The sequence below is a fragment of the Copadichromis virginalis genome, linkage group LG20 (assembly GCF_057382275.1).
Source record: "Copadichromis virginalis isolate Kocher_CV1m ecotype Utaka linkage group LG20, C_Virginalis_male_GT1.1, whole genome shotgun sequence".
In the NCBI taxonomy this organism is placed as follows: Eukaryota; Metazoa; Chordata; class Actinopteri; order Cichliformes; family Cichlidae; genus Copadichromis; species Copadichromis virginalis.
The window spans coordinates 32,583,182-32,605,399 of record NC_140637.1 but is presented as its reverse complement, the minus strand read 5'-3'; the positions used below and the strand labels follow the sequence as shown (position 1 = coordinate 32,605,399).

The 22,218-nt window shown below is 39.6% G+C and overlaps 1 protein-coding gene and 3 non-coding genes across 4 annotated transcripts in view; all 4 read right to left on the bottom strand.

Moving 5' to 3' along the window:
* The window catches only part of itpr3 (inositol 1,4,5-trisphosphate receptor, type 3), a 69,470-nt gene that overhangs the window by 27,550 nt on the left and 19,702 nt on the right, over positions 1 to 22,218 (bottom strand). The window contains exons 3-25 of the mRNA XM_085444166.1: positions 20,146 to 20,216; positions 17,461 to 17,582; positions 17,095 to 17,181; positions 13,605 to 13,763; positions 13,339 to 13,437; positions 12,315 to 12,398; positions 11,644 to 11,790; positions 11,460 to 11,555; positions 11,152 to 11,196; positions 10,649 to 10,791; positions 9,822 to 9,921; positions 9,216 to 9,376; positions 8,989 to 9,130; positions 8,639 to 8,803; positions 8,197 to 8,369; positions 7,713 to 7,832; positions 7,349 to 7,430; positions 6,352 to 6,467; positions 5,972 to 6,223; positions 1,820 to 1,964; positions 1,584 to 1,728; positions 499 to 713; positions 122 to 242 (exon numbers count right to left, since the gene is read on the bottom strand). Of these exons, the coding sequence (XP_085300292.1) occupies positions 122 to 242; positions 499 to 713; positions 1,584 to 1,728; positions 1,820 to 1,964; positions 5,972 to 6,223; positions 6,352 to 6,467; positions 7,349 to 7,430; positions 7,713 to 7,832; positions 8,197 to 8,369; positions 8,639 to 8,803; positions 8,989 to 9,130; positions 9,216 to 9,376; positions 9,822 to 9,921; positions 10,649 to 10,791; positions 11,152 to 11,196; positions 11,460 to 11,555; positions 11,644 to 11,790; positions 12,315 to 12,398; positions 13,339 to 13,437; positions 13,605 to 13,763; positions 17,095 to 17,181; positions 17,461 to 17,582; positions 20,146 to 20,216 (2,990 nt within the window). The remainder of the gene's footprint in view (positions 1 to 121; positions 243 to 498; positions 714 to 1,583; positions 1,729 to 1,819; positions 1,965 to 5,971; positions 6,224 to 6,351; positions 6,468 to 7,348; positions 7,431 to 7,712; positions 7,833 to 8,196; positions 8,370 to 8,638; positions 8,804 to 8,988; positions 9,131 to 9,215; positions 9,377 to 9,821; positions 9,922 to 10,648; positions 10,792 to 11,151; positions 11,197 to 11,459; positions 11,556 to 11,643; positions 11,791 to 12,314; positions 12,399 to 13,338; positions 13,438 to 13,604; positions 13,764 to 17,094; positions 17,182 to 17,460; positions 17,583 to 20,145; positions 20,217 to 22,218) is intronic.
* trnak-uuu (transfer RNA lysine (anticodon UUU)) lies at positions 2,921 to 2,993 on the bottom strand. The gene has a single exon. It is a non-coding gene; the product is annotated as a tRNA-Lys (tRNA).
* trnak-uuu (transfer RNA lysine (anticodon UUU)) lies at positions 3,649 to 3,721 on the bottom strand. The gene has a single exon. It is a non-coding gene; the product is annotated as a tRNA-Lys (tRNA).
* trnak-uuu (transfer RNA lysine (anticodon UUU)) lies at positions 4,377 to 4,449 on the bottom strand. The gene has a single exon. It is a non-coding gene; the product is annotated as a tRNA-Lys (tRNA).

Genomic DNA, 22,218 nt, shown 5'->3' with positions numbered 1-22,218 from the left:
TTTTCCCACATGTATGCACATGCATGCATATAGAAGCAGAAGACAACTTTTTATATATAGTTTATGTATGTTAGAGTTAAAATGAATTGAATGAGTTTATTTCCACCAGCTGTGTTTCTACCTGCATGCTCCATATTAGTGGTAGCGTCAGCGTCAGCCATGGGATAAACGTCCACAAACTCCTTCTTAAATACAGACAGGAGGAAGGAGAGGCGATAGTCCAGACGGACATTCAGGATGAACTGATGAAAAGAAAAGTGGAATTCAATTACAATAACATAATTTTACATATAGGGTTTGAATGTCATTCTTATAACTTTTCTTACAAACTAAAGGCATTTTGTGAGCAGGCCCTTTTGCTAAACACTGGTTGGGCAATGTTGTCTAATCGATATCTAATAAATTTCCTTTTAAATATTGTACCGCATTGGATGGCTGTACCTAAAAACAAAAAAGTGGCCACTGAGTGTAAAATGTGTTAAAATTATTGTATATTACCTGTAATATCTCCAGTATCTTCAGCTTAGTATCCATCACTGTCAGGTCCATGTTGTCGAGACTATCTTTACTGGCTCTTTGTCCTTCAAGCACAAGCGCTGGCCCCATTCCTGCCCCTCTGGAAACTGCACCTCCGAATATGGACTGTTTCCTGTTGAGGACCATGGTCGACATCATCTGACCCATCCCGTGTATAGAGCGCTTCACGTTCTTGCCTTAACAGAGAGAAGAAAAAAAGCATGTCAGTGTAATTAACCCGACAATATTCGAAATAAAGTCAATAACAGTTATACATGGGCACAAAAAGACCTCTTGGAACGAGTCCAAGAATGTTGTTGCTGGACGATCCAGCAATATAACCAGACATAAACAAGTAGAAAACAGCACAAAATGAAAGGTGAAAATAACTGAAAAGAATCAATAAACAATAAAGACAAATGAAAAAATGCTTGAAACAGAGAATGAGCTGAACTTGATAAACAAATCAGCCATGTTTGGTTAAAAAAAACTGGAAATACAGATCAAATGACCAGAATATACAAATGCAGATGAGAGAGAGAGAGAGAGAGCAAAAAAGATTTACTGCAATTCCCATAAATTCATAAATAAAAAGAAAAGACATTTTCTTCATAAGGGAAGGAACAATTGAGCTTTAGCGAGCTTTAACATTATAATAGATGAATAAGTTATCAAGGTATCAAAGATAAATGTTTGTTTTTGTTTGTTCCATTTGACTTTTAATGGACTTTCATTGGACTAAATAGAACAAGCGCATTCAGAGATCGGTGCGAACTTGACCTTGAACTGATTTTCACAACAATTAGAGTTTGGGCTCTTGTTAGTATCTACTATCACACAAAATCTGAAGATGATATCTTAAAATTGTGGAATCTAAACTGCTCAAACAGGCATACAAAGAAACAGGGCCCATTACATTCTCCTAGTTCTTTTAAATAGAACTAATAAAAATAAGTAAGTAATTGAAGATAAAAACTAAAGTTAAACTTGGCAGGAAACCTGATGTTGTTAAACAAGTTGTTGTTAAACAATTGAATGTCTTAGCTTGTTATGGTATTTTAAGTCACCTGATGCATCATCATTGAATACGAGACCAGCGTGTCCTGGATTGAGTCTGCAGTCAATGATGCCCAGCAGGGTCCTTGTGAGTCTGAGCAACTCAAAAAAACTGTAGAAGCCAAAGTAGATCAAATGTCTGGCCAAACTCACCACCTGAAGGAAGAAGGGAAATGGAAGAAGTAATAACAGACAGTAGTAGTAGAACTTTTTAGTGAAGTTGTAAGACTAGGGAGTAGAACCAGACCTCATATGTGAGCTTGTTTTTCTCCTCGTCATGGAATGGCATGTCATCATTAAGGACGTTGTTAAGATACTCTTCCATGAAGGCCATAGTACTGGAAAACCGGTTCTTCTTGTTGTCCCTGCTGTCGTCCATGTTAGAGTCATAACTAATGATGAAAAAAGAGAAACACCACAATCTTTGTAATAATGTTTTGAGGAAAAAGATCTGTTGTGAAAAAAGCAAGGCCCAAGAATACTTACCGGAACGTAAGATGAAAAGTATTACATTGAATTGAAGGACCTATGCAGATTCAATCTCATGACAGTGTTGGAAAAGTGTCAGGAAAGTCTTTATGACAATACTCAACTTTAAATAAGTGGTTCATGATCCTGTCTAAAATATGTGTAGCCAAGAAAGAGGCACATATGTGGTATCCCTCTTTGTGTTGCACCTGCGGATTCCCTCTCACTTACTGTCAGGACGTTCCACAATCTTTTTGACAATTTGTGCCACGTAGTAAACCAGCTATTACTACTGGACACATTACCTGTACTGGGATAAAGATGACTGTCAAGACTTTTGGAGTTCTTCAATGAACCCACGAGACCATTTAGAAGACGCTTATAAAGAGTGTACCCTCCTAGGTGTATTTCATTGAAATGGTGGTAAAGACTGACTTGTGTCTTCAACCTAGCTCACTGGCCACGCTGTGCTCTCCAAGTTACAAAACGAAGATGCACGATGAAATGTCTGAAGCTCCTCCAACTGAGTTATCTCGGCCATGTCTAGGCCCAGTCTACAGGCCAAAAACCATATTTATGTGTAAACTACATGCCAGTGTTGGAACACTGTCGAAACGCCATTCAGATAACAAATAAGAGGATCGTTTTCACCTTTTTTGAAAGCAAGGAACTTGTGACATTAGCATGTCAATACGCTGCAATGTGAAGGAGCCTACTCTTGTGTGGTGTGTCACCTCAGCAATGGAATGAAAGCTGGCTTTTGGATACACTACAATTTGTCAGGTAGGAACTCTGGAACTGATGACCAAGACCATGGTTTACGCAAAGTCTCCACCAAATGTTAAGAAGTGTGCTTACCTTGGGGTGCAAACAGACACAACGCCTGAACAGGGACTTGAACCCTGGACCCTCAGATTAAAAGTCTGATGCTCTACCGACTGAGCTATCCAGGCTCTGCCAGTTTTTTCAACGGTGACGCTAAAGCCTGAGCACAAGGGCTTCAAACAGGTCCGTTTCAAATGGCGTCACAACTACTCTACTCAACACCTTTCAAAAGTGAAGTAGCATAATCATTATCAACCTTTCTGAAAACAAAGGGTCACAACCCTGGGGTCACTGTCTCTTACTCACTGTCAGCATGGATCATTTCCATAATCTATTTGACCATTTGTGCCACGTAGTAAACCAGCTATTACTACTGGACACATTACCTGTACTGGGATAAAGATGACTGTCAAGACTTTTGGAGTTCTTCAATGAACCCACTAGACCATTTAGAAGACGCTTATAAAGAGTGTCCCCTCCTAGGTGTATTTCATTGAATTGGTGGTAAAGACTGACTTGTTTCTTCAGATAACAAATAAGAGGATCGTTTTCACCTTTTCTGAAAGCAAGGAACTTGTGACATTAGCATGTCAATACGCTGCAATGTGAAGGAGCCTACTCTTGTGTGGTGTGTCACCTCAGCAATGGAATGAAAGCTGGCTTTTGGATACACTACAGTTTGTCAGGTAGGAACTCTGGAACTGATGACCAAGACCATGGTTTACACAAAGTCTCCACCAAATGTTAAGAAGTGTGCTTACCTTGGGGTGCAAACAGACACAACGCCTGAACAGGGACTTGAACCCTGGACCCTCAGATTAAAAGTCTGATGCTCTACCGACTGAGCTATGCAGGCTCTGCCAGTTTCCTCAACGGTGACGCTAAAGCCTGAGCACAAGGGCTTCAAAAAGGTCCGTTTCAAATGGCGTCACAACTACTCTACTCAACACCTTTCAAAAGTGAAGTAGCATAATCATTATCAACCTTTCTGAAAACAAAGGGTCACAACCCTGGGGTCACTGTCTCTCACTCACTGTCAGCATGGATCATTTCCATAATCTATTTGACCATTTGTGCCACGTAGTAAACCAGCTATTACTACTGGACACATTACCTGTACTGGGATAAAGATGACTGTCAAGACTTTTGGAGTTCTTCAATGAACCCACGAGACCATTTAGAAGACGCTTATAAAGAGTGTCCCCTCCTAGGTGTATTTCATTGAATTGGTGGTAAAGACTGACTTGTTTCTTCAGATAATAAATAAGAGGATCATTTTCACCTTTTCTGAAAGCAAGGAATTTGTGACATTAGCATGTCAATACGCTGCAATGTGAAGGAGCCTACTCTTGTGTGGTGTGTCACCTCAACAATGGAATGAAAGCTGGCTTTTGGATACACTACAATTTGCCAGATAGGAACTCTGGAACTGATGACCAAGACCATGGTTTACACAAAGTCTCAACCAAATGTTAAGAGGCGTGCTTACCTTGGGGTGCAAACAGACACAACGCCTGAACAGGGACTTGAACCCTGGACCCTCAGATTAAAAGTCTGATGCTCTACCGACTGAGCTATCCAGGCTCTGCCAGTTTCTTCAACGGTGACGCTAAAGCCTGAGCACAAGGGCTTCAAAAAGGTCCGTTTCAAATGGCGTCACAACTACTCTATTCAACACCTTTCAAAAGTGAAGTAGCATAATCATTATCAACCTTTCTGAAAACAAAGGGTCACAAAGGTTTCAAAGTAGGAGATGAAGCATCGCCAAATACGTATCCAAACAAACCTCCTTCCAAGCCAAAGACTAGAAAATACGGTGAAACGTATGTTTCCTTTGGCTTCACCTGAACAAGTGCCAAGGTAGGTCTCTGCAATAGAATCAGTTTTCCTTATGCAGGGAGTACGCTCTGGGCTCTCCAAATCACGGAGAAACAGTATCCCACATTTTTAATTTTTAAAACACTTCTTGTAATAACTAACTACTCCTGACATTTTGGAGATGTTAGCTATTCATACAGTAAAGTTACAGCGGAATACAAATAGTATCAGGCTGACCCTACGTAACTTGTTCCCCTGGTTCAAATCACAGACAAACAGTATGCCACAGTTGTTAATGCTTTTAAACCCATTTTGCATAGAGAGGCATTTTTGAAAAATGTAATAGCAATGTTGAATATTATTAAACAGGAAAAACAACAACATACCTCATACCGTGTACATTATAACATAATAGACCCATTTCTGTAATATACTCACATATTTATATTATTGCTAATATATATTGTAATATATCTATATCACTAAAGCACTTCTGGATGGATGCAAACTGCATTGCGTTGCCCTGTACCTGTGCATGTGCAATGACAATAAAGTTGAATTCTATTCTAATTCTATTCAATTCTAACTGCACATAAAATAAGTACATCTTGACGCCTCTGCCTTTCCAAATGGAGAGACAGTAACTACGTGTGTGTATGCAAGCGTAAGTGTAAAAACTGAGGATAGTAAGATTAACAGTATTTTGTCATTGTAAAAATTCATCTCATGTAAACAATAACGTGGCCACAGCGTGACGTGAAAAAAGGCACATACCTTTGACGTTGCGTGACGAACTCTGTATTCCTCGTCCACACGTAAACGCAAAAACTGAGTTTTAAAAAATCTCTGTTTTCGGTGATTTGAAACGCCGTTTACGTGTGAACAAAAGCCCCAAATGCATAGAAACAGCTGTGTTTTTAAAAATACCTGTGTAGGTGTGGACGTAGCGTAAAAGAGTCAGTAGTTTATTTTAGTAATTTACCAGTAATTTGTTGCAGTTCACTTTTATTCGTTTAATTGTTTGAGGTGTGAATAAACTGCAATGGAGTTTGAAAACAAAATATGGGTGTGTGTGGTTGGAGGACATGTTTGTGCGGGTGGGGGTGGGGGGGTGCTGCTTTATGTTTAAACCGCATGTTATAAAAACTATAATTTCCTTAACAGCATTTTGTATTTTTGTTCCCTTCCTCTTTTTGAGTCAGAGTGAATCAAAGCACAAAGCTGCCACAAGACAGCCCTATCACAACTTCTCCAGAAACATATTACTGCTTTACTAAAATCGTCTTACTCTTTGATGGTGATGGAGGTTGGAATCTCAGTCCAGAGCCGGGCGAATTTGACAGGAGTCACCAGTTCCTGAGGGTCTCGGTCTACGTGAGCATGGAGCATGAGGCGGCAGAAGGATGCCCGGAGGTCAAAGGGAAGAGTCTCATCCATCATGCACAGGAAGATCAGCTCCACATCCAGCTGTTTGGAGATCTCATCTATTGCAAGATACTGACGGTCCAAACACATACGGGCAAACAGCTTCAGCTGATACCTAAGGAAGTCCACAGAGGCAGGCTCTATCAGCTTTGCTTCTTTTTATCGTATTCTTGGATCACTTTACAAAAGTCTGTTGGATTTTTATGAGATTTGAAGTGAATTGCTGTTTTTGTTTGGCTGTACCTATAGTAAGTGAGGACGTTCTCATCATGAGCATTTCCTTGTCTTGCCTCCTGAGCCAGCTGTCTGATGCTTTTCTCCTGTTTCTCATTAGCTTTGTCTGTCCACATCAGCCACACCTGCAGGAAGAGTAGAACAGACATTTTCGTAATACCATCCATCTAAAAAGTAAGAACATGACTGCAGCAAAGACCAAAATAATTTGGTCATCATTAATTGTTTAGTCTTCTTCAAATGTAATGAACCTTTCACCGAGACATGAAAGTGAGTGATTTGTTTAGATATGAGATGTTTGCCCATTACACTATTTTCTAGAAATACTACTACCTAGTCACATGTGGTTTTGCTATCAGACAGTAAGTATATTGTATTCAGTCCACAATGTGGAAAAAATAAATAAATTTTGTAATTGTTGTAACTTTTGGTGTGGACTTTTTTAACCAATCAGTATTCTAGATATACACAACAGCCTACTGAAGTTTTGAAAATCAAAGTTTTCTGTGTCTTGGGAAACAGGATTTTGAATTGGTTCAATGTATTGTGGTAATGACCACAAAAGATGGACAAAGTTTCCATTTCTGATACATAAAGCCATTCCAGAAGTGCCCTGCATTATTTCTCATAACCAGTAGGCAGTGACTATGGTTCTAGTTGCAAAAACACGTCCCACTATACATAAGTCTAAAGAAAAAATGTTCACTTGGTCTACGACCTTAGTAATTAGTGTTATTCTCTTCTTTTGGATTTTATATTTGTCACTAGTTTCTGCTCTTACTGAATTACTAAATGAAATTGACTTTGAAAATGACGGTCCCCTTTAATTTAATAAAGGATGATAAAGCAGCTTTACCACATAATGAGTGTGTCCTATATAAACACCAAAATGGTTGCAGTGAAAACACTCAGCTTGTGACTTCACTAACAAATGGGTGGCGCAAACAACACTACATCCGTCTTTTATATCTATGGTAACGATTTACAAATATACAGACAAACATACCTCATCCTCATCTCCAAAGTCATCCATTGCCATGTAGTCTCCTTGAACACCACCAGAGGGCGCCTCCTTTGGAACACGACGCCTGGAACACGTAGTAAAGTAGATCACGGTAAACAATTAGACTAAAAGTTATAGTTCTCTCTCTCTCTCTCTAGATATAGATATATGTGTGTATATATAGACATGTAGATAGATAGATATGTAAAGACCAATTACACACACTCTTTAATTTTACTCTTTGTTTGTTGGTGGGGTGCAAACTGAAAAAGCTCATTCTCCCAAAGTAAACTAAGTTTTACTGCAGTGCCCACAGGGTAAGGTAAAGTGAGATGGGTAAAGCGATCTTTATTCCCTCCCGCCTCACTCTGTCTTAATGAGGATGTCCTGGTTTTTGGGGTCCAGGACACATTTACAGATGAGCTCCTGTGTGACGGGGATGGCCACGTTGTTGGACACACACAGGTCTGACAGGTAGTCCAAAAACCTGCAAAGTCCAGGAAACACCAAGTCAAGTAGTAAAACAGAATATAACAGAATAGCACTTTATTACCACTTTCAAAAGTAAAAGCTATAACTTTGGACTATATCACTGCTTGGATTTGCCCAAAAAATGCAAACATCCTTATCAAAGGCAGACTGCAGGAATTTGAGGATTTTGACTTCTGCAGGAGATAAGCAATAGAAAATGTTGCCACCGTCCTTATTAGAAAGTCAGAAACCACTGCTGCCTTGGTGTTAGCAATTTTAATCGCTTCACGCAGTTTGTGTCTTTGGATTGAAGATTCAAAATCCTGGAGTCTAATCTGCACTTGGCATGTACTCGGGATTGTTACTGTCTCCGTGCGTACCTGGGTTCTCGGTTCTTGCGGACCAGACTGACAAAAGTCTCCACCTCGGTCTTGGTGATGTGTTTCTCCAGCAGTTTGCGGTTATTGTGCAGCAGGGCAGTGATGGTGTCCTCAGCCAGGATGTCGTACCCAATCTGACTCTGCATCACACCGAACTGCTTCGCTATATACTCCTGGAGAGGGGTGAATTTTGAGTCTCTGTGATCACTGTTATCTTCAGCTGTTCTACCATTAAGAGCTTTATCAGGCATCAAAGTTGTGTCATTTTTAGCATTTAGTAGCTGGTTTGTCATTCTGCTTTCACAAAATGATTGAAAATAAGAGCTTTTGGCTTAACAAAGAAAACACCGGGACAGCTCCAAACTCGTAAAAGTCTCAACTTTATAAAGCTTATAAAGATTTGAAACAATAAAAACTAGTATGAATGTCATCGTCCCCTCACCTGGTTCTTGCGGTAGTCATCCTGAGAGTGCCGGAGGACTCTGTAGCTGAGTCTGAGCATGTACTGGTAGGGAGCATTCTTCTGGTCGGCCAGCTCCTCCAGGCACAGCAGAGGACCTTCCCCTCCTGGCCGGTCCTTAAAGGGGGCCTTCAGGATGCCGAAGATCTGATCAAAACACACAAGCACACACTTTCAGACAGCTGGAAGTCCTTTAGGACATGATGTTTGTATTATCTGATGTTGCACTCAGAAGGAGTCAGAGGACACTGGTTCAAGAGTTGGCACAGGTTCCAAACCAGCCCTTGTACTATTTTACTGGAAAAGGTGTGTGAGTATTTTTAGGATCAGACCTGTTTGAGGATGTTCTGTTCTCTCATGAGCTTTTGTCTCTCTCGGTTAGGTTTGGTCATCATTACATCCAGGACAGGCTGCCCGCTGTTAATGACGTCAGCCACAAAGAAAACCACATCTTCCAGCAGCTTGATGGCATACCTGACCAACAGAAACACCAGAAAGCATTAACTCCTCCTGAGTGCCAACAAAGAAAGTAAACTTTCTTTTCAACGTGGCTCATTACTTGCGGTCGTTCTGACTGATGAAGCCCTGGCTGAACTGGTCCACCACAGTGCTCAGCATGGCGCTGGCATCATTGGCAAAGTCCAGATCTCTGATTTCCATCACAGGAACGGAAACAATAGCGAACGCTTCTTTGTCCTCTTTTGTGGGACATGTCCCCAACTGCAAAAGAACTTAAATTAATATTAAACAGACACTTCAAAGAGTAACTTCATCTTATTTCTGGTAAAAAAAAATCATGTTTTTGTGCATTTTTTAATTGATGGTTTGGATGAATGGTTAATTATTCTTGACTGTTGGTTTTGAGGCAATGGCTATTAGCTTAATAATGATTAAAAATAATTGATCATGTAGACTATTAACCAGGAAACAAGAGAAAATGTCTGTTCCAACTGGTTGAACAAACTTCTTTTGTTTTGTTTGGCCACCATCTTAAAAGTCCCAAATATTCCTTTGTCAGATTTGAGAACACCAAACAATCAAGTATTTGGAGTTACTACATCATACAAATGTTTTTGTAATTGTAGTTCCTTAAATTAAATTAAATGGAAGACTAAATCAGCTAAGCACCTTTTAGCAGGAAACCTGATCAAAACTAAGACCTCACCATGAGCCTGATAGGTCGCTCCTCATCGATATCGATGGGGACGTTGGTGCTCTGGATCCAGGTGTTCGTGCAAAGATGCCTCAGGCGCACGTATGAGTTTCTAAAACATACACAGCCCTCGGTTTTAATCCCTTCAAGTTCGTTCTGAAGTCTGTGGGCTCCTCGTTAAAGAAAACTAATGTCTGTCATACAAATGCAGCTTAAGAATCATTGTCAACTATTGTCTTATATATTATTTATTCAATATATGTAGGTCAGTTTCACAAATGTTTTTAAAATTCATTTTTAATAGTTTCCCTGTAAAAACAAATAATCTGAAATGAGAGTTCCCCATAAAAATATAACAGTTATTGGATATTTTTAGGGAAAAGTTAATGAGAACACAATAAGATATAAAGAAACAGCAGCATATAACAGCAATATAACGACAAAAACACTTTATCAGATGATTTAAAAGATTTGTTTTGTTTTTTAAACGTTGAAAAGACGAGGACATAAATCTTAAATCTTGTTTTTAATTTTCCCTTTTTTCTGTGAGGTACAGTGAAATCATTCTCTTTTTCAGACAAACAGTCATTGTGTATTTAGTTGAAGTGCAAAACAGATTCATTAAAATGACATTCAGTCAATTACGATTTCAAACTATTTCAAAATGTTATGACCTACATAATTAAAATGGTTTCCCAAAGCCAGACACACAACCAGTACACTCTTCAATTTCTTACCATCTGAAGGAAAAGTGGACCTCGCTCCCATAATGTCCCTGTCCTCTAAAGTCTTTTACTGTGAAACATCTGCAGGAAGTTAAAGGACTCGTGTGTTCCTACCGTGGTACGAAGGAGTCGGTTTTCTGCAGCGTAGTCGGGTCGAGCTCGAACAGCGAGGCGATGTCGCTCCCATGAGGCACCGCGACCAGCTTGTACTTGATCCTCTCTCCGTGGGACCGCTTGTTGCTACGGCTACCGTCCATCTACAGAAAGGTCAGAGGTCATGTATAGGATGTAAAGGGGTTAGATTACTGATCAGCGTGGACTTCATTCAGAAGAGGCTGTTTCTGGCTGCATCGATCTTTGATGGACTTGAAAAACACATCAAAATGAGGCAAAAGTGTTGAGGCACTTCCTGGAAACAATATATCATTTTTCCTGAAAATTTTGAAATGAAAATGTCTTTGCCTTAAATACCTGAACGTAAATGTCATCAGAGAAAAGTCAGACACAAAGTGTCCCGTCTCCTGCAGAGTGTAGTTATAGCCCTTTCAAAATAAAACCTGGACACCCGCTGTGACTTACCGATGCCTTATATCTTATGTGTCATGGAAGAGACTCACCGAGGAAGACAGCTCCACATTCTCTCCTTTATAACCCGGGTTCTCCTACAACAACGACAACAACAACAACACAAATAAGAGGTCTTCAACAATGAATTTATTGGATAGCAGCTCTTTCCTTTCCTTCCAACAATTCATTACTTATATATTATTTATAGATAAATAATTATCAGTTAGCATCTACATCTATGAAACTGCATCTGTTGTAGCAAAACCACAGCCATAGCGTGGTGTTTGGTATTTGCTTTAACGGTCAAACTTCATTCATGGACTGCTTCTTTAGTCCACCAGCTTGATCTCATAGTTACCTCAGCAGCCAGGTAGTTTCCAGTGGCCAGGTGTTTGAAACGGTAGAGACTGTTCCAATGTCCCGCCCCTCCGCGGCATGGATCATGATGGACAACCTGTCAAACCAATCAGCACATAAAGAAAAAGTTTAACACAAGTGGAAGTTTAGAGAATTTGTGTACTTGTGTGTGTTTGTTTGTGTACCTCAACCTCCCACAGGGCGTTGGAGCTGGTCGCTGATGTTGCTGACTGCCTCAGCGTGGTTCGGAGGAAAACGTGGAGTTTGCTCTTGTATTCATCGCAGGTCAGAAACTTTTCCTGCTCAGCGTGAAACAAGCGCACCACGTCGCCCTGACAGAGACAGGAAGATCTTAAAGGAGGACTGAAGGACAATTTGGGTTCGTCTGCAAGTCTCCTGAGCCTCTCCGGGCATTTATCGTTTATCTCTGAAACAATGTTGGTGACAAACAGCGCTCCTGCTGGCTCTTTGACTTACTGACACTAACTGTGACTCTTGGGGTGAATTTCAGCATAAAACATGCAGTCACAGAACTTTACTATGCAAAGAGTTTAAAAAGATCCCAGGAGATGGCCTGGAGCTGCAAATATTCCAACAAATAAATAAAAAGTAACAATGAAACTAAAAGTAGGAAAAGGCGAAGGTGAAGACCTCCACAAAGGAACGGTAAAAAACAGGGAAAAGACTTTAAATTACTGAAGTTATTGTTCAGATGTTGTTTTAATGTCTAATTTGAATATATGCATGTGAAAATTTTAAATCTATCTGTGGCACTAAACACGACTTCCTTTTAAAACACTAACTAATGTCTGTATTTCTAGCGCACTTATACTGTGTGCAGTGCTGCTTCACTCACTCCTTTGAGGACTTCCTCTCTGTGATCGTTGAACATCATGAACAGGTTGATCTTCCAGCTGGTGTTGCAGTTCACAGAGTTCACCTGCAGAGGGCGCAAACATGCTCTCGTTAGGGTGTGGGGAGCGCAGTAGAGGCAGTGTGCATTTGGATAAACACGATCAAATCAAAACATTTGTGTTTCTTTATGTTTATTTTAACGTTTTGTGCTTTGAATCTCTTTCTAGGCTAATACTTGTGTTATTTCTTGCCTCATATAATCACATTTATTCTCTTTTCAGATTTGTTTTCACATTATTAAAATATCTATTTTGTCATGTTGCATTATATTTATTTAGCTATATGAAATTCTACCTATTTGTGCTACATTACAGGTTTATTGTGATTATTTTTACAAACTGTAACTATGGAATTTCCAGATTTTAGGATAAAACAGATCTTATCATTTTGTTTCTTTGTAGTCATTTGTGAGTCACTTTACTGTGAAATTCATTAGACTAACAGAAACCCACGGGCCACTTGAGGTACTAAACAGTCAGCAGTTTCCCCACGTGAAAAATATTTCTATATATCCAAAGAACACGCTGCTTTTCTTTCTTTTTATTGGTTTTAAACTGTTTGTTTTAAGAAATCATTAACTTTAACGTGTTAATAATTTTCCAGAAGCCTCAGTCTTATCATTTAAATAAATAACTGCAGACTCTGCTCACAGTAACAATTATATCACAGCATCCAGCAGCGACGCCATGTTTAATGAGCAATAATTAAAGATAACTGAGCTTTGAGGTCTCAGTTAGAAAAGTGCTGTATAAGAATCAGTCCATTTACTATTTGTGTGTGGTGCGTAAAATGAGTAAAGTGCAAGTCATGTATTTTCCCGTCATCATGGGAAATGACACATAGTGAATATCCGGAATGTGAGAGAATAACCTGCATGTCATCTCTAAAACAAGAGGGCGCCAATTTCAGGGAAATGAGAAATGCTGAATATTTCTCTCAGTTTTCTGATCATCACTTTCTCTCACCTCTTTGCATCCCGGATGGTCGGTCAGTTCGTAGTTTGAAGCGTGCAGCGGCTGACCAGCGTTCACCGGGTTCAGGATCACTTTATCTCCCACCACCACCTGCAGCAGAGAGCAGACTGAATAATCTGCAACTATGGATCTATTGTATATATTTTGATGCTCTGATGGTGGCACTAAAAACGAAAGGTCAGGCTGTTGCCATGAGCGCAGATTTTCCTGTAATGTGCAACAGTGTTTCACAGATGTGTGGCGTAATGTGCATTTACATTGTCTCCGTTGGCACGCAGCTTCCAAAACGGCTGGATGAAGTGCCAGGAGCCTTCGTTTCCCGTCCCGTCCAGAGTGACTCGCATGGCGTTCTTCTCCAGCAGAGCCGGCAGCCGTTTGTTCACCGTCAGGTATTTATTACTCTTCATGTGGAGCAGCTGCAGACACATGTACATCATTGCACCGTATGTCACGTAGACAGCATTTAAAATATGTCACTAGGGCATTATATAACCAAATGCCAATTAATGCGCCACTAAAATAGTCCCCAATATAGTGAGCAGCTGTTTTAGGGAAGAACAGAGCCTATGTTGTTTTTTTGTTTTTGTTCTTATTTTGCTCTCGATTACACCTGAAAGGTTTTTAAAAGCTTTCTGGGGTGTTTGTGACTCAGCAACTGTTCTGGAAACAAGATCTTTACTTTGTCTTTTTTTTTTTTAACATACTGTGAAAAAGTGAACACAAATCAAAAAAACCTCACAGATTTTTTGCTGCTCTGGTATTTAAAAGAGACACTACTGTACATTTGATTACACTTGAAGGAAAACACTGACTTCTTCACTTCTTCATTAGGATTAGATCAGTGTAACTAAAATTACTTTTATGTTTAAGAAAGAGTTTTGTACATTTTTTTGTTTTGTTTGTTTGTAGTTCACTAACACCGAGTTAGTCATCAACCTAGAAACTCACTGCACTCGTGGTGTCACAGACTGCAGATCTGAAGACAAATAAACAACAGAAATGATTGGAGTGAATTTTTGCTTCTGTGTTGTTTAGTTAATAAACTTAATAGACACACTTTTAATTTTTCATTTCATGGCTGAATGTTTTTAAACCTGTGAAAAAGTATCTTCACTAATCTTTTGCTCTTCAGGTTAGTGACACAGTCATACGTTCTACACCTTAAACACAAACACACACACACACATTGGGTGTGGTATCGTCTGACTGAATCTTATTCAGATTGTTCTGTGGGAAATGTGTGTGTGTGTGTGTGTGTGTGTGTGTGTGTGTGTGTGTGTGTGTGTGTGTGTGTGTGTGTGTGTGTGTGTGTGAGAGAGAGAGAGCGAGGGAGAGAGTAATGACAAGAGGTCTTCAACCTTGAAAGGAAGTTAATATTGACACTAACAGATAACAGCATGTACATACTCACTAAAGCAGTGCTGCTGTGTGTGTGTGTGTGTGTGTGTGTGTGTGTGTCTGTGTGTAAATGATCATACAAACACCAGCAGGGTCGATTACAGCTATAAAAAGGGGAGCGGAGGCGTGTGAATCACCTGGTTATCATGGCAACTGATGTCGCCCTGCTAGCAAAGAGTAGCGGTCACAGTGCAGACACTGGTTGGCTTCAGAGCAGGAAGTCCTGATAGACAATGCAACTCTGCAGGCGTGTTCTTATATGCAGACGTGTTCAGACGTGTAGCCTGTGAGTGCTGTCTAACGTCACCACAGTGAGATTTAAAAACACATCTGCATTGACCTGGAACTTTGATTCTTTTGAACTTTTAAATGTGCAGTAAGTTGGATTTTGGCCTCTGCTGGGTGGTGGGAAAAAAATTGTTATAGATAATGTGTTAAGATTTCTTTAAACTGCAGCTGCTGCACACAAAGGACAATAACATTACATTACAGACACACCATCTGTTAAATTGTTTGTTATGTGCTTATTTTTATTGTAATTCTTTCCCTACAAGGGATGAAAAAACCTTTATTACAAAATATGCGTGAAAATGAATTTCAAGCATGGATACTGGCAAATGTCTTTTATTTTATTAGTATCAATATTCAGCCGATGTGGTGCGTTTAGCTAAACTGAAAAGGGATAAAAACACCGAACGGGAAAAAAAATAGCATAACACATTAACTCAATCAGACCAACTGATAGACAAAGTAGCAAAAGAGTTTTTAGCAATGTGTTAAATAAAATTTAAATTCATGACTGGGCCATCAGAGATGTTCTGGGAGGGAAGCAAACTGTTGGCTAACTTAGAAGCTACCACTGAAAGTTTTTGCTATAACAATCTTTTGATGGTGTTCAGTCATTGGCTAAAATCTCACTTTTCCATTTTTCCAGTGTCAGTTAAATGTCACTTCTCTCTCACCAACCATCTGAAATTGAAGAAAACAACAGTATGACCTACAAACAGGGGGCTCTTAGGAGCGCCGTGAAAACGAGGTCATGCACGCTTCCTGTTAACAATACTGCGAGTGGGCACAGGCCCTTATGGCAGCATTATTACTTTCAACAAAGAGTTTATGTGGCTGGTTGGTTACCGGTCTTTATGACAAAAAGGGCAAATCTATCTGACATTCTGTCATGTGCTCACTCAAAATAAGAAAAATAAAAAGTTCAGATATTCTTCTGGATCAAGGGATTTATATCATGCATGTTGCAAAGGGAATTTTCAGCATTGGTGAATCCATTTTTTTAAAATCATGGTTGGGCCTACCTAATGAAGGGAAACCTAAGATTCGCTCTCTTTGATTGAGCCATTAGGGCTTCTTTCAAGTTACAAGAACTCGTACAATAACTAAAACATTTTCCAGCTTTTGTTATTTCCACTGCACTTCAACCTAAAGTTCCATAAAGCTGAGGCAAGTTGACACATCAAGACTGCTTTTTGAGTCATATCTAAATACAAGAGCATAAAATGAGAGGATTGACGTGCAAAAAAGAAAGCTTGCAGTTGTTTCTACATTTTTGTGCCCATATCAGTCAAGCTGCTGTCAGGTTGTGTCAGACAACGACATCTTTATGGTAGTCCTCGTCATTGAACATTCCTGTCTCAAATTGTAGCTGAATAGTTTATGCAAAAAGTGAAAAAGGAAATGTGTGAACTTCACTGACACAGCATGTGCTCATAGAAGGAAGCTTACTGGGCAAAGTAAATACATCCAGAGGGCGCATGATGTTGACTGACAGTCTGATATGTTTCGTCTTTGGGTTGGTTGCAATGAAAAAACATTAACAGTGAAAAGAAATCGATGAGTCAGACGCAGGTAAAGGAAACAAGTGCAAACGTTGTTTACCTTCAGTCATGAGCGAATCATGAGGCAACATGATTCTGGGCTCCTTGCATCCTTCCTTGAAAGGCCTGCTACAGTCTTTCCCTGTGCCATTTCCTTCTTTATTGATTACATATTTTTATGTGGCAGTTTTCTCTCTTGTCTTTTTTAAATCATTTTGGTGTTTGGGCACATGTTTCTGGCCTTTTTTTGCCACCTTTGTTTTGTGGTTTTGCATTTCTCTGTGGAGGGTTTCCTCCTGGAGTCATTTAGTCAAAATACATATAAATGAACTGGATGACTCCATTAATCAATGAAAATGAGAACAAGCAGTGTATTGGAGAATATCTGCTTATTCATGAAAGACTGTGACCGATCAATCATACTAAATGTTCATAATTGTCTGTGTTTGGTCTATAATCACATAAATAGTCTACAAATCTTTGTGCTCCACTTCATTTGAATGAGAAATAATTCATTTACCTGTATGACAGTTCCATATTTGACCACGTCTCCATGGACTTTCTTGTTTTCTGTCTCGTTCTGCTTCTGCTCCAGATTTGATGCATGCTGCAACAGACACAGCTCAATCCAATTAAACACAGCTCAATCTAATTAAACGTCTGCCAATGAGCCCTCTCTCAGGCTGATGTATAATTTGACAAATAACAAACCACCAACAGCAAGTCTGTAGTCATATTTCTCTGCTGATGTGCAATGGTGCCCAAGAATATCTAAGATATGTTTCGCTTCGCACAAAAACTGAGGGATTTAGTAATGATGTCCTCGTAGGTTAGCTAGCCTAGCTTCATCCATGCGCTCATGCTTCTGCTGAAATGTGTGTGTTACCTGTAGTTTTTGTAGCAGAACCACATCACCAATCTTGTCCTTCTCATGTTTGGCTTGTTTTGCTTTCCAGAACTGCTTCTGAGCCGAGTACCGACTCATAGGACAAACCTTAAACAGGCAGTCTGCAAGATGAAGAAGAACAAGAAGAAGGCACTTTCTTTGTTATTACATCACAAGACCGCCTGCAGAATGGGATGGAATTATATATAGAGATGCACCGTATAGTCAACACACATAACAAAAAAACGTAATGTCATATTTAAGCAGGAATATCTGATGGATTGTGAATCAGTACTGAAAATAATGTAAACTAATCCTTATGCTGGGTGCTGCCTGTTTATGGGCTTAAAATGGCCACAAAGCTAAAACAACATGTGGTATTTCCCAATGATTAATTTTAGGACCTAAAATGTTTTAGGAAGATTGACTTTGAGTCTTTAATATATACAAGATATGCTCAGAATGAAAGGGTTTGGGGTCAACTCAAACTCAGCCCCCTGCACATGCACTGCCTGCCCACCAGGGGAGAGCTTCACTTCTTACTGTCTATATGTCACTACTATTTACCAGTTTCACCAAGATGCTGGTCTCAATCTGTGTTATGCTGATGACTTTTTTTTGAAACATTTTGTTATTATTTTTTAGGTCATATTTAAGCAGAGTAATAAGTGACTTCCTTTGATGTAAAATGGCAAATGGCCTGTATTTGTATAGCACTTTACTAGCCCCTAAGGACCCTTACACATCCAGTCATCGGTGATGGCAGCTACGTTGTAGCCACAGCCACCCTGGGGCGCACTGACAGAGGCGAGGCTGCCGGACACTGGCGCCACCGGGCCCTCTGACCACCACCAGTAGGCAACGGGTGAAGTGTCTTGCCCAAGGACACAACGACCGAGACTGTTGGAACCGGGGCTCGAACCGGCAACCTTCCGATTACAAGGCGAACTCCCAACTCTTGAGCCACAATCGCCCCAGTATATTATAAAACCCTGGAAGATCATCATTATTAAATCCCAAAGGATTTAATAACATACTGAGATAAAATCTGATGGACATTTGTCTTGTTTTATGATATGTAAGGGTTAATAAAAATATTGAAAAGGTTAATCAGTAACAAAAATATTATTTTTCACTGAGTGTTTCCTTTTGGCAGGCTTCCAGAAATCGACCAATTATGCTGCTATTTAAACACAAGCCAAAAAGAATTGAGTGATAAGTGACTTCAAGCCACTTGTTTGTGTGCTATGGAAGCGGAAGCAGCAGACATTTGTGCACAATGAAAATGTGAGGCATCGCCATGACTGTTAGGATTCATCATGTGGGCACGATGAATGAGTGCACAGAAGACAGACAGGCTTTGTTTAATTAGACAAGATAAATAAGCAATTAAAAGAATGCTGGAGAGAGCAGCATTCAGTAAAACTAATACAGTTGGAGCGAAGTGATGCAAGAGCACAAAAGACGGGCAAATATTGACTCTCCTCCAGCAGATCCTGTATGTTTTCACGCTGTTCCAACTGTGTGTTTGTACAGCAAACAGAATTTGCCTGTGTGTAATTGCTCTGTGTAACATTACTAGGATATGAATGTTGTAAAAATCAGCTTAACATAGAGTACTAAGCTTTGAAACAACCATAGAGAAATCATATAGTATTTAATTAGGGTGTAATTGAAGGAACAATGATGACTTTTGGACGGCCGTTGATTTTTTTAGTTGATATAAAAATTGGGTTAAAAACATTTGGAGAAACAGCTTCAACCTTTATATTTCAGAACATGGCTTTATTTATTTGATCTAATAATTCAAATTATATTCATTATTATATATTATCATTACTGTGTTCTTACTTCAAATAATGCATGTATTTCTTAATAAATTAATGCATTTACCCACCATTGTTGTGTTCCTGCACCTTTAACAGTGCGTCCACACTCCTTTGTGCCGTATTGGCTTTTATGAACTTTCTCATACATTTTTGACATAGTTTTTATGTGTCAGAGCTGCTAACAGTGTGACCTACTTAATGCCAAGATTTCAAATTTTAAATAAAAAAGGAACATAGTTCACGAGGGCAAAGACTTATGATAAAGAGAGAGATTATTTATTTGTAAAATTAGTTTAAACAGTCAGCACAGTGAACTTCAGTCCATCAGTCTACCTGTTAAGTCTATACACTGCTCTTATGGCTTCTTTGTTTTGCTATCAGATGGTTTTGTTTTTCCATGTGGACTCTTATCAGCCACCAGTAATGCTGAGGAAATGTGTGAGATGTTTAAATGCAATTTAACAATTTCATAAGTTTGATCATCAGACACTGGAGCTGCTGTCTGTTCTGGATTTTAACTTTTTTAACCTTTTGCTGTCAGTCACTGTTTGTGGTCCACTTATAAACTGGTTCAGCTGCTCAGTGAGAGCAGATGGTGAAGTAAGTTTATAAGAGAGAGAAATCATCAGAGAGAAGCTGGTGGAAAACTTCTCCTCCAATGGTCTCTGATGATCATAGCTGGACTAACATCACACGCACTCCATTTATATTTCATACAACACACTGGAGGTTTCATTCATCGTCATGAATCTGTTTATCACTTAAATAGAGCAGCAGACATTTATACCAAATTAAATAAATACCAGAATACCATTACTGATCCAAAACACAGCAACACAGCAACAGTCATTCTTACCCCTGAATTTCTTTGGGGGGTTGTCCAAATCTCCAGCAGCTGGCTCAACCACACATCGGTCATCTACCAACCTGCAGACAGACAAAGAACAGGAAACATGCCGTCAACAGTGGCGTCACCCAGAGGGAGAGCCCAACAACATCACAACAAGTAAACATTACATACTTTTCTTATGCTTATTTCTAGCTCTATGTTATACAGCAATTATATACATGTAAAGCAATTAAAGTAGTTTTGTGTGATTCACAGTTCAGAAAAATCCTTTATCTTACACCAGGCTTCGATGAGGCCCTTCAGTTCATCCTTTGTCTGAAACAAGCACATTAACCTTTCTTACCATCCAGGTAAGACTAAATACCTGAGTTTTCACCAGATCCCACATAAAAAAAATCACCACGTATTAAGACATGACATTAAGTGGGACTCAAAAAGAAAAAAACATGAACTAAAATCTCATGTTTTAGGCGCTCAGGTGCTCTGCTGATGAAAAATCACCCTTTAAAATTCATGTCAGGAACCTGATGACAAGGCAAAAAGTCAGGGTCTTAGACAGGCTTAGAGACCAGTCAGCAGCAGCCAGGTGACCGCTGCTTGTTATGGAAAAAATCCCCAAGAAAGTGAGTTTGATGTCTGTTGCTGTGAATTGCCCAAGTCAGTAGGGAAAAAACTGTATTCTCTAACTGGTTAACCGGGGGTGGCAGAAGGTTGCTGGCCATAAAGAGGCATGCAGTCCTGCACCAAAAACCTTCTTGTGATTGGTCACTAGAAGTTTGCCACAATCACCTGTACCCCCCTGCCATGGGAGGTGCCCACTCCCAAACACTCGCCTGCTTTCAGTTTCTGGCACTTTTTCCAGTTAATGAATACACATCCTTTTCTTTCCTGGTGACCAGAGGTTTCTGAGGGCATCGCTGACCTGTGTGACTGAGGCTGTAGGTTTTTTGGGTTTCAGAAATATGCAGCTCTGTAGTTTGAAGGTTGTAGAGACAACATTGTAGATACTGTAGAGAGACACATGACCTAACAAGCTGAAATGACAGTCGGGTTGAAGAATAGTACTTTTGTTGTAATGCTTTTCTAAGTTATATCTTATTTAAATAATTAATTACAAACAAACTTGGAAAAAATAATTAAAATTAATTATAATAATTGACTAACTATACGTGGCATTTACTTTGTATCTTAAAAATGTTTAAAAAAAAACACTCCAATACAATCCTGTTAACGAAACCTTAGAAGTACAATGGAACTAAATAAATGAAATAAATATAACACTTGTCAGTGAAGCTACGCAGAGATCAATGCCGATAAACTGATTTCCAGTGAAATCTGACAAAACAGCCGGTAGCGTTTGGTGACAGGTCACTGATTAAAGCTTCTTCTCCCACAGATGGTCTAATTTGGAAAGTTGTAAGTAGGGTGAGAAATGTCTTGTTGATATGTTGAACAGCAGAAGCACAGTCATTTTAAGAGGTGACAGGAAGCAACACTCTGCAGTCTCGTGAAGACGTTTGTGGTAACTCTGCATCTATTTTTAGACAACTTTTCTCATTAAACGGGTTGGAGGTTTTCAACCAGTGCTGCCAAGACACAAGCTGTGAGCGGTGACTCTGCCCCCATCAGTACAGATTAAACTGATCGACAGCATGTTCAGCTCAAAACATCTGAGAGCACTTTATAGCCCTGCATTGTTTTCTGTTAGTTTCCTGACATTAACCTAGAAATAATAGGCAGCTTAGATGATTTAGAACCAAACAGAAGAATAACAATACTGGGACTGACCACGCTAACAGTCACACTTCTTATATGTGTCTACAGTGGTGTGAAACAGAAAGGTTTCATAGGAGTTCAGCAGTGCAGTTTTGTGAATAAGAACGATGATTCAGCGCTCAGCACCTTTAGCAAGAAGTTCTCTTTTTCTGTTTGACAGTCTCTCGTAGTGTTGTGGAAGAACTTTAATCCGCTCTCCTTTACAAAGATCTCTTGATGTTTGTGGGCAGTTGTTTAAACTTAGACCCCCGGAGAGCAGTCATTTTGGTTTTCTACCTTAGACCCCCGCGGAAAAAGGGCCAC